Source organism: Onthophagus taurus, chromosome 7 (genome assembly GCF_036711975.1).
Source record: "Onthophagus taurus isolate NC chromosome 7, IU_Otau_3.0, whole genome shotgun sequence".
Lineage (NCBI taxonomy): Eukaryota > Metazoa > Arthropoda > Insecta > Coleoptera > Scarabaeidae > Onthophagus > Onthophagus taurus.
Genome location: NC_091972.1, coordinates 29,900,262 through 29,912,924, shown reverse-complemented (window position 1 = coordinate 29,912,924; position 12,663 = coordinate 29,900,262). Strand labels below are relative to the sequence as shown.

At 34.1% G+C, this 12,663-nt stretch overlaps 1 protein-coding gene across 1 annotated transcript in view; it reads left to right on the top strand.

Annotated features, from left to right (window-relative positions):
• LOC111429392 (BTB/POZ domain-containing protein KCTD3) overlaps positions 1-12,663 on the top strand; it is a 36,243-nt gene that overhangs the window by 17,252 nt on the left and 6,328 nt on the right. The window contains exons 8-9 of the mRNA XM_023065293.2: positions 689-805; positions 2,925-3,064. Coding sequence (XP_022921061.1) covers positions 689-805; positions 2,925-3,064 — 257 coding nt within the window. The remainder of the gene's footprint in view (positions 1-688; positions 806-2,924; positions 3,065-12,663) is intronic.

Below are 12,663 nucleotides of genomic sequence, written 5' to 3'. Positions count from 1 at the left end.
GACATAATTTTTAATGTGCTTTACTATCTTTAATAGAGTATTCATGTTGCGAAAACTTTTATAGTAAAATTTTGACTGTGAGTATTTAGAAAATTAGTTCAATAGATTATAAATATATTATTTGTGGTCATTTTAACATGTTTGCAACAATTTTGTTTATAATCGTTATTTGATTTCTTTGTAGTTCGACTGAAGATGAGGTTTGTACCTCGAAACTAGTTTCGAATTAAATTTAATAAAAGCAAGTAAGAGGTTTTTATTCCTTATTTATTTAATTAATAGATAATTTGCAACATGGACAACGTGATTAATTATAGAACGTGAAAGTGTTGAACACTCTTTAATAACTTATAAAACTTAAATACATCAAACAAGCATAAATTCTGGGGAATCACAGCGCTATCTATATATTCGGGATTAATCGTATTATACGAATCAATGAAATGCTGCAATTATTTGATATTTTAAACATTTTTAAGGTTTTCAACAAACCACGTTATAGCAAATCAGCGTTAATCGAGGTCTTACTGTATGTAAATTCCCTGTTAGTTATTTGCGAATTATAATGGTATACAATTACATCAAACATTGACAATATACCTTTAAGAAGCTTAAGGTGACATAATAGGCAATGGGTGTATAACAATTTGTGGCAAATTTAGCTGATGAGAGATTTATTTTGTTACAGATATGCAAAAATTCCCACTTCGTATGAAAGACAACGATCTTCTTGTAACTGAACTATATCGAGATCCAAACAACGATCCTGTAACAGCAATTTCCGTGTATCTCACTCCTAAAACAAGTAAGTATAATAGCGTGCTGTAATTCGTTTATATTCTTACAGCACGCAAATTAAAATTTATTACTTATTACGCTTATTTGTGTTCACTGCCTTTTATTTTTATGTCGCAGTTTAAGTTCTTTTTGTTCACTTTCTGTTATTTTAACCTTTGGTGGCTAGTGTATCTTGGAAACTACTAAACGTTTTAAGCTTGATGTGCCTAACACTTGTTTTAAAAATCAATAACAAAATTTACCGAGTGTTTTAAATTTATTGTAATTAGTTTTTTGAATAAATGTTAAAGAGATATTCAAATTTACAACACTCAGCGTTACAAAGAAAAAAGTTCCTAATTATCTAATTGTGTGTCCGGCATTTTGATTATTATTGGACAACCTGTTCTGTTCTGAATAAAATCGAAGGCCCTTGTGTTTCATGCCAGCGTCGGAGAGGGGTCGCGAAGGTATGCCAAAATGTTTGAGCTTTACAACACTCTTTGACCGTTTCGTTTTATGAATCTTTTCATTTTTTTTTTTTTCATTTATCTTTTTGCTGCTGTTGTTGTTGGTTACTGTTGCTGCCGCTACGAGCCGCACACCAAAAGCACACGCTGCGGATCAGCTACGTTTTTGATTATTACATATTGAATAGTTGTTTCCTTTGCGATTCTATTTATTAATTTATTTAAAATCTTGGTGTCATCGTTATCTAACTTCCTAACCATTTATCACACTTAAGGCAACTTTTATCAGCTCTTAATAAATTTATTAAGAGGTGAAAAAGTTGCTATGGACCATCAATAAATTGTTGTTTTTGCTGTGTATGTAAGCAGTATCAAAAGTAGTCTACCAAACGAAAATCTAAGATGATTTGTACAGATTTGAAGTTCGAAATTGTTGAAATCTTCTATAGCGAACTTTATTTATCAACTAACCCTCAAGACTTAAGAAGAAGTTATGAAAATTTTACTAAACACATGTCTAAAAGAAAACAAAATATCTTCTGGCTGGAATAAACTAGATGAATATCAGCGGCCGGAACAGGAAGCTTTCCGCAAGCGATTCAACTCAGTGGAACATATTCACAGAATGCATACATCAATAAAAAAGTGCAAGGAATACAACATTCCATTATATCTACCTTTTTTAAACTACAACAAAGCGTTCTAGAACACTTGGTCCACACATTAAAATTAGGTATAGAGAACCAGACAGCTGAAATAACTAGAAGAATCCAACATACATGGGCAGCTACTGAAAAATTGAGAAAAATTATACATGGCGAAAAACTTTCTTGCATAATTTTGTCCATTTCATATATCATTTTGATCTTCAAATATAAAAATAACATTTTACTATCAATGTCGAATTCTTTTATATAAAATTTCGTTTGGAAAACTACTTTTGAAACATTATTTGGAAAACTTGTGTAGTATGAACGAAACAAAAAGAACATTTTTGATAGTAGATAAATTAAGGAAAAAGTACGTTTATTTATTTTCGACATAACAGTATCGGAAAAATCATAAATATTGAAATGAAAAGGATTTATCCGTTTATTTGAATGAATTTTAAATGTTTTTGTTTGTTTCGTTTAAAATATTGCTTATTAAACTAATAAAACATAACGTCATATGAAAAAATTAATAAATGTGTGTGCATTAATGGGTTAATAAGCTAACTATTTTGTGTGTTAAATGTCTACATTTTATTTATTTCACAACAAAACTTATTTTTCTTTCTATTTATTGGAATTAATTTTTATGCACGGAACGTTTTTTCTTCTTCTTTCTTTATCATTTTTCTTTCAAATTTCTTTTTTGTTTTGGTTTTGCTGGTATGCCAACACAAGGACACCATCATAACCAACGGTCTCAATTAAATAAACAAAAAGAAATACACATACACTGAAGGGCACAGTTATAGATTACAATTTTTTATGTGTTCTTCAGGTATACATTTTATGATGTTACAAGGTTTTAGAAAATAATATAACAAAATTCAGAAAAACTTTTAACACATCGTATATTATGAGACAAAAATATCATGCTTGATGATTCAATTTATTGAAACCATTTAAGTAACATGCATGTAGCTTTAGGTAACGGTTTTTGGTTATTAATAGCGAGTTATATTGACAGACTTGTGCGGAAATTGGATCGAAATCGCTTATGGAACTCGTTCCGGATCGGTACGAGTTATTGTTCAACATCCGGAAACTGTCGGACATGGACCACAGTTATTTCAAACGTTTACCGTTCATCAAAGTCCAGTAACTAAAGTAAATATTTTTTTTTTTTTCTTTATTAATAATAAAAGATATACTGACTAGTAAAGATTTGGAAAAATTATAATAGAAAGAAAGTAAATATAGAAGAATGAACTGAATGATCATAAACAGTTGACCTGAAATATATCAGTATTGATTAAAGTATTGATTTGAAAAAGTCTTTTATATTTCAAGCATTGGTAAACTTTTAATGACAAAAGTTGATTGTAAATCCACAAAAGACAACTCTTTCTATCTTCAACTGATTAACTCAACTCAATAATTTCCATGAGAAAAATAACATATTCTTCATTTAGATGTAATTGTACTTGTTGTACAATCTCAAAGATTACTGACTGTTTAAAATTTTTCGTAGCATTATCGAGAGATGTAATAGGTTCCAAATCCCGGAAGTGTCTCTAAACCTCTCGAATTTACAATTAGCACCAGAATACGATATAATGTTAACATGCCAGCAATTTAGACATTTCTTCTTTTCTTATTGGAGATCTGTCGATCTGTATCTCTCCATGTCTATTCCCCATCTCACTATGTCTGGAACGTGCATTCACGTACATCCAGTGACAGTTTAGATTTTTAGGCGTACCTTTATGGTCATGGATTTCGTCTTGCCAACAAAAATAATCAAGTGATCTAGTTGATAGCTGGATCATCTGCATAATACACCATGCTGCTAACTCTTTTGGTGCTTGCCACGTATCTCATTTAAAGATGTTATTTCCTCTAGGATTTTATCCATTAAGAGCTTAAACAAAAATGGGTTAAGATGAAGCAGGTCTCCCTATCAAATTCCTCCCGGAGTGGCAATATTATCCATTGTTTAATTCCCTACAAATAAAACTGATACATATGGAACACTAAGATTCAGACGAAAACGAGTACCAAATAAAACTGCTTGTTCCAAGAAGGTAGCTCGTGGATACATTAAAGTCTAGAATAAGGGGAATGACATGGTTATGAGTTGGAGAGATAAAAATTATGTTTTTCTCTCCACTGTCCATACCTGCACGATGGTGCAAACTAAATTGAGTAAACAATTTAATATAAATAGTCTATAATTTTATGATGGGTTCAGTTGATCGGATTGACCACCATTTGCCAAAAATGTTGTCAAAAAAACTATAAAAAAGTGTTTTTCCATTTAATTGGGCAGGAACTCTGGAATGTATTTTTGCTGTACAAAAAGACCGGAATTTCAAATAATTCTAAATTTAGACAAACGGCAATCGCTCAATATTTAAAAAATTAACATGCAGCAGAATTTTCATCCAAAGGTAGAAAACCATCAAGCAACCCAAACCATTTACGTCTAACTGATACTTAATTGTTGACCAGAAAAGCTGAATGCTGCAAGACGTTGTACTGTTTGCTGCTAAAGTAGATGTAAGAAGGAAAAAGTAAGGAGGAGACTAGGTATTATTGTACTTGCCTTCAAAATATACCGCAATAAAATTTTTTTTGTGTAATAATATAATAATGGTATAATGCAAAAATTATTTAAGGAAAGGTGCTTATTTTGCACATGAGTAATTGCTGACTACCTCATTTACAGATATTTTTCGACATATTATATTCACAAATCATTTAATGAAAAAAAATCAGAGGATTTTTATGTACCATAATAACCTGGTTTTAATGGCGATTAAACTTGTCATTTAGCAATAATTTCTTTCTACTGTCACACTTCAATATTTTCATATAATTGAATGTCATCATATTTGTACTACTATGCTTTGTATGTAGGAGAGGGTACTGCACCTAGGCCCCAACGGGCCCCTTGTACATTCTCTTGCACTCTCTCTGGCTACATCAACCAACCTAAGGAATTTCCGAAGGCTAGGATACAGCTCAGAGGTGTGTTCCTGATGCCATCCGTGCTCGGCCATTCCTCTCCGAAGTCTCTCATTCTGAGGTCTTGCATAGTGGGGCAGTCACACAAGATGTGTCTAACAGTCTCCTCGCTCTCTTCACAAAAGCGACAGAGAGGACTAACAGAAAGCTGTGACCCGTGACAAGTTCTGTTACAATTCGTAGAGTGTTTCTACCAAGCTTTACGAAAGACAAGGCTGCCTCTGCTGAGGGGTAACGAAGTAGTTCCTTAGACAGATGGCAGCTCTTAATCCTTTCCCACCAGTTCATAAACTTTTTGTGAGAAGTATAACACAGTTACGTACTGCGGCCTTGTCCAATGTCAGATGACAATCCATTACAAGTCCTGAGGTAATTGTTATTCTACTCAGGGCTAAAATAGCTTGCCTACTGTCAGTGTAAATTGTAAAAGTCTTACCTTCTAAACTGGATCTAACAATAACGTCAGCGGCAAGTTGTATGGCGATTAACTCCGCCTGTATGACGGTGGTACCTTTACCTAGTGGTTCAGCTACGTGGAGTCGGAGATCATAGGAGAAGACTCTAGCTCCAGAACCTTCCCGTCTACTTGAACCATCAGTATAGATTTTAAGGCTGTTTTTTACTTCTACTTCTGTGGAACTTGAGTGGGTGAAATATTCCTCCGTAAAAATGTGTTGTAAGGGTATAAAGTCTGTTTTACATTCCAGAATTGGCGAATGATCCACCATTTGATTCCAGAGTACGGCGTTCTTACTGTCTCTCTCACACATTAGAATTACTGCTGCACGCAGTTGAATCATGGTCACCAGTGCCACTTCTTGAATGAACAAATGAAGTGGCGTTAGGTTCAACATATGTTTTCCATGGCTGCAATGGGGGTAGTCTGCAGCGCACCTGTAACATACAAACACGCAAGTCTCTGTACTTTATTAAGTGCAGCAATGGATGTAGACTGTAAGGTCTTTGACCACCATACTACTGCATCATATGTAAGCACAGGTTGAATTACAGCCGTATAAATCCAGAGGGCAGTTTTGGGAGACAAATTTAACGTACGCTCTTTTTACTCCATTATCTAGGTGAGCTTTCCATGTCATTTTATTGTCAATTACACTTGACAATAAAATGACCAGATATTTGACTTCTTTTGACAAGACCAATGGAGTATTAGCGAGAGATGGCATTCTGGGCTTGCCAAACTTCCTCATTCGTGTGAAAAGAATCAACTCTGTCTTCTTAGGATATACTATGCTTTTTGTGACAGTACTTGTATAAGACAATAAAATTAATCTAAGCAAAAGAAAATAATAACGGAAATCGATGAATCATTCGCGTTTCTCGTGGTATCGCCTATACCTTCATAATTGGATTATGAAAAAATTATTATGCAAAAGCAAGACAATCAAAAAAATTTAGATAACCCAGGCAACTTAACTCATCATAGACCGGTAGGTGAATACAAATGTTGTGATATCTTTTTTGTGTATGGATTAAGTAATTTTGCATTTGGTAGGAAACGTGGACGACAGAGTCTATTTATTTATGATTGAACATAATGCTTTTTGCAAGAAGAAACTTGTAGTCACTTAGAAAGAATGCAGAACTTTTCAGAACTTGCGATTCATTTACAGAATTACCAGAATTAGTCCTCCCATGTAAAAACACTTATTGCGTGCAAAACCGCACACCACACTTTGGCCCCATTGTGCATCCTCATTACACACTCTAGTCACATCAACCAGCCTAAGGTTTTGCCAAAGGCTAGGTCAGCTCCTAGAGGTGCATTCCTGATATCATCTGTGGTTGGCCTTTCCTCCCCGAAGGTCCTCGTTCTGAGGTCGGTCAGAGAGGGGCAATCACACAAGATGTGTTTAACCGTCTCGTCATCCTGTTCACAGGCTCGACAGAGAGGGAAGCTTCATGTTTTGAAGGTGCTTATTTACAGTACTGCTTACCACAGTACTACTTACTAGTACTACTTTACTATTTATTTGCGACCTATTGTAAGATCTATTGTAACTTTAGCCCTCCAAAAGTTTAGGACTTAATGAATCTTAGTATTGCTCCAAGGTCTTGTCGTTTATAACTTTTAGTATCACTCAATAGATGTTGCATGACCGCATTGATTCTTTATCAGACAATTTGGACTAGGTATTAAACGAGTTAAATGAAAAGAATTGGGGTTGATCGCAATGTGAGCAGAATACTGTTGAAGTGGAACTTTAATTTTTTAGTAGTTGCTCGAAGAGATATACTTAATTTTTATTGAAGTTTAAATTTAACTGTAATTTCTAACTTTCTACATAAACTTTCTATCAGTCCAATATCATATATGATTTTTATTTTCTTATTTAATAGTTTTCTTCGGCGTTTTCTACGGGATTGGCTTTGGCTTCCTTCACTAGATTTTCTTGATCTTCAATATTTTTACATCGTCTTCCACCCTATCCTTCCATCTCGCATGTGGTCTACCCCCTACTTCTTATACTTATCATGTCCGGGCATTTTTATAATGAGTGCAGCCCACCTGAGTCTTTGTGATTTAATAAATCATATAATATCTTTACCTCCTATTAAGTCCTGGATCTCAAAATTCATTCTTCTTCGAGAGAACATCTTCTCTATCTTTGGTCCGAATGTTTTACGGAGTATTTTTCTCTCAAAGATACGAACGGCGTCTTTGTTCGTTATTACCAAATTCCAGGACTCTACTCCATAAGACAAAACTCGTATAACTATGGTCTTATATGTACATTTTCAGTTTGGCTCCCCTAGACATGTCTTGTTTGCTGCTTGTATTCTTGCTGTTATGTTATACTCACTATTAAAAATTATGACTAGATTTGAATCTCTGAACATTCTCGAAGGTATACTCGCCTATAGTTATATTATCAGGTTTTCCTCTCTGTTCGTTTCGTGTCATTTTCATATACTTAGTGTTTTCCTCATTTATGCATCCATCCTCTTTGGCTGCTCTTTCAATGTCAGTAAATATCTCTACAATACTTCCGTGACTTCTGGCCATTACCCAGGACATCATTTGTTTATGCGCATATTTAAAAGAATTCGTTATTATATTGTCTTTGTTTTCAATGCCACCAGTAGCATAGTTCAAGAAAAAATGATGTTCAATCTTTTCTTGAACAAAGCATGTCCCTATTTTACACCAGTCCATATCCCGAATTCATCGGATATTTTCTGCATTTATTGCACCATTGGTAATGGTGCCAGCTTTGTTAGTGTTTGGAATTTCCACTTTCCTTAGATTAAACTCAAGTCTACTCCTTTATGTATTGTCAAATTCTCTCCTGATGTCTATGAATAGTGATGTAAAATTACCGGTAATTTAAAAATCGGTAATATTACCGGTAATGTTACGTAATATTACGGTAACATTGGTAATTTGTAGAAAACAGCTTTTTAAGTAATACAAGTTTTTTTTATTTCAAAACTGTAAAAACATTACGAAAAACAACAAGAACGTTTTTTAAACTAGTCAGAGTCACAATGGACTATGTAATAGAGTGGATAATGGTAAATCATCCTTATCATCATCCGGATCATCCCCAACCTCGTCATCTGAATCTTCTTTCCCTTTCGTTAATTGAGTAAAGTCTATAACTTCGAAACCGATATCTTCTTTTTCTATTTCTTCTTCAGTAGCTTCTACTATTTTTGAATGATCGTCTTCATTTAGTAAATTATAATTATGGGCAATATAAGTTAGTTTTCCGGCCCTCTCCACGGTAAGTCTCTTTCTTCTTTGCCGACGAATAAATCCTTAAGTATTAAAGGTTCTTTCAGTTGCGGCTGTTGACGATGGTAAATTTAAAATGTCTACAGCCAACCTACTTATTTTAGAACTGGAGCAAATTCCTGCCCACCAAACAGGTCCAGACATACATTTTTCGCTGGAAATAACGAATTCCTTAGCAAAATTATTACCTCTAATTTTGTACAGTGCGAGTGTTTCCATAATAAGATCTACTTGTGAAGAATACTTTGGATGACGCCTTGCAGTTTCATAGATGAACTCCGTTGTAATTAAATTTTCATCTTCAGTTAAATTGTCGCCGCGTTGATTTAGTTCTAATAGGTAAGCAGCAAGATGAACGGGGTTTAAACATTTATTTTGTCGTTTTTCAAGAATTGAACACATTTTCTGGTATTCCAACATAGTAATAGATAAATTTGATACTTTGTCACATAATATAGATCTTATTTCAAAAAAGCAGATAAACACTTTTGAGATTGTTGGCCCGTTAGCTTCAAAAATCGTTATTCACTTAGTGATTGGCTGGAACAAGTCATAAGTTGCTTCTATTTGTAACCAAAATTCGTTTTAAAGAAGAAGTCTTACTGTCTTTGATGAAAGAACATCAGAAATATCTGGGCTATCATCAACTGCTAAACTTTTTAATGAATGTTTAGTGTCCAAAAAGCTTTTTAGACAACAATCTTGTTTTCGCCGGCAATTTTAAAAAGATGTATCGCCCCGTTTTGTCTAACTGGATTTTTTCAAACGTTGCATGTAAAATCTGCGAATTTTTCAGTTCAGATACAATTGAAATTATGTTCTTTTTAAAATTGGAAAAATGGTCTAATTTCTAGAAGTCTTCAACCAGAAGGTTTAGACCGTGGCAAATACAACCATAATTAGTAATGTAATCGTACTTGCTGCTAACTATTTCACGAGCCTTTTTTATGTTAGCTCCGTTGTCAGTGACAATAGCTAGAAAATTTGAAGCTCCTAATTCTTTCAACACTTTTTCAATTTTTGAGGCCAAAAATGTTGCTAAATGTCTGTTATTTTCGGTGTGTATTGATTTGTAAAATACCGGAAGAGGTGTATTAATAACAAAATTAGATATAGAGTCATTTCGGCAATTTGACCATCCATCCATTTGGCTTAAGATAGGTGCTTCACTAATTTTTGAAGAAACTGCAGCTTTTACTCTAGTGTACTCGGATTCGAGGAGTGGATTTGACAATTGGTAACGAGAGGGTGGTTTATATGCACATCTTATTGCTTTGAATACATCTAACCATACTTTTTTCGTTGTCATATCTAAGGGGGCTCCTGAGATATAAATAGCCCTTGCGAGTATTTCATCAATCTTATTGCTTTCTTGAGAGGACATGTTATCAAAATACGAAGAAATTGTACCCTTTGATGCTTTAGTAGTACTTGAAAATGAAGAACTAGCTGATGAAGGCACAGGCCTGACTAGTGAAGCAATTTCTGAGTCTAAAGATTCTCCCTGCTCCTGCTGAGAGGTAGTATCAGTATCATCAGCATCACTATCTTCTAATACCTCGGTTGAACTTGGCGTGGTGTTATTGTTACTACTGGAAACATTTATTATAGGCAATTTCATGGCAAAATGTCTTTCTAATTACCCAATAATAAGATAACAAGTGGCGCGAATACAATTTTGCCAACCTACCCAAAGTTAATAAAAGTCAAAATCGATTACACCTACTATTTATTGTTGCTTATTGGAACTAAAACATAAGGTTAATTCAGACAACCATAAAAAATTAACACAATCATGTGACATAACTTCTAACTCAAAAAAACTCAGCGCGAAACACAATTTGGCCCCCCCCTGTTGCAATAAGGAACCAACTGGAAAAAACCTTACCGTCAAGAGGGGGTCCAATTACAAATCTGCTTCAAACTCTATTCCTAATACATTGTTATTTTATTTGTAATTGTAGTTCTTAAAACATTTGCTTCATTTTGGATTCTCTCTATTAATTCAACCCTAATATTGATTTGTGTTGCATACACTCTTTCCTTCATGTGGCCCCACACATAAAAATCTAGGGGCGTCAAATCAGGACTACTTGCAGGCCATGGAATTGGACCTCCTCTCCCAATCCAGCGGTTAAGAAATAATTCATTTAATGAATTTCGCACATTTTGCGAATAGTGCGCAGGGCATCCATCATGTTGGAAAACCATGTTATTCCTGTTTTCTAAACGTACACGGTCCAGCATTTCTATTAAATTATTATGTAAAAAATCACCATACGTTGCACCATTTAAATGATCGGGAAAAATATGAGGACCAATCAAATTATTTCCAATGAGCCCCATCCACACATTCACATTAAATTTTCTTTGGTTGCTTGTTTCCTTCGTTAGATGAGGATTTTCGTCAGTCCAATAATGTAAATTATGAAGATTTGTTATACCTTCTCTGTTAAACTTGGATTCGTCAGTCCATAAAATCCTTCTCAAGAAATATTCATCCTGAATGTCAGCATTTAAAAGAAACGGGCAAAATTGAATCCTTCGTTCAGGATCGCCGTCTTCAAGTGCCTGGATAGGTGTGTAATGATAAGGATGGTTGCCCATTTGTCGAAGAGTTGACCAGACTTAACATTGTGATATCCCCAAATTAGCAGCGACGTTTCTTGTACTGGATGTGGGTGCTTCATCCAATGATTCCAAAATGTCTTCTTCCACATTAAGTCCAGCACGTCCTACACGTTCGGCTTTTCTTAAATTGCCAGTCTCAGCTAGACGCCGATAAGTGGCGCCAAGTACACTAATATGAGTAATTCGTCGATTTGGATAGCGTTGCTGATATTCTCGATGTCTAAATTCCATGGCTTACTGCCAAAACGTAAAAAAAATGTTTAACCGATGGTTGTTAACCATTAATGAATTGAATTTCAACCGCAGGTGTAATCGATTTTGAATTTTATTCACATTGAGTAGGTTGTCAAAATTGTGCTCGTACCAATTGTTATCTTATTATTGGCTAATTGGAAAGACATTTTGCCATGCTTCATACCTCATTCGAAAGGTAACAAAACAGAGAAGTTTTTACAATAATTTGTATGCTGAATGTATCATCGAAATTTTGAAATAGACGCTCATGAATAAACACTTTGTTTGAAAATTAACTTAAAAACCGAATATTTCACTTCCTGTATTTTTAAACCATCGAAATATTTACAGTATTTCTTGACTTTAAATGTGTATTAGGATGTAATCTATCCAGAGAAGTCGATACGTTGCCAAAGAAACTATTATTACTCTCTAAATTTCAAGATTTGTAAGAGTAAGTACTGAACTTGTACAAAAAGCAAAAAATTGAAATATTTTCTAAATTATTCACTTTTCTATAAGGCATATTTAGCTTAATCTATTACAAGTGAGCTCTAGAACAACGTATTTTAATATTCACGTTTATGTACCAGTCACCCTGTATAATGCAGGTCAGTATTATACTCATGCAACCTCCGCTCCAGCCATTTTTACAAGTTCCGCTGAAATTTACCGCCTTACCGTTTTTCATCTTTATTAAAGCCCTTTTTATACAGGCTGTCCCGCAACGATTGTACAAAACTGCATCAGCGTATTCTATGATCAAAAATAAACAAAAAAAGCCTAATAAACATAGGTCCGAAAATGGACCATTTTCGAGATATTCAAAGATTTAGTTTCATAAGTTGATATTGTTAATAACATCATGAATTTAAATTTGTTTTTATAATAATTAAGTCGTTACTATGATTACGAAAAGTTGTCTAATAAAAAAAAAAATAATAATACTTCACGAAATTATTATTTTACTATTTAATTTAATAAAACTATTAAGTATGGCTCCTATTAATTACTCCAAGGAAGAGATGGCGGATATGGTGTATTGTTACGGACTAGCTGATGGAAATGCGTCGTTAGCAGCTCGTCATTACGCGCAAAGGTTCCCGAACAGACGATT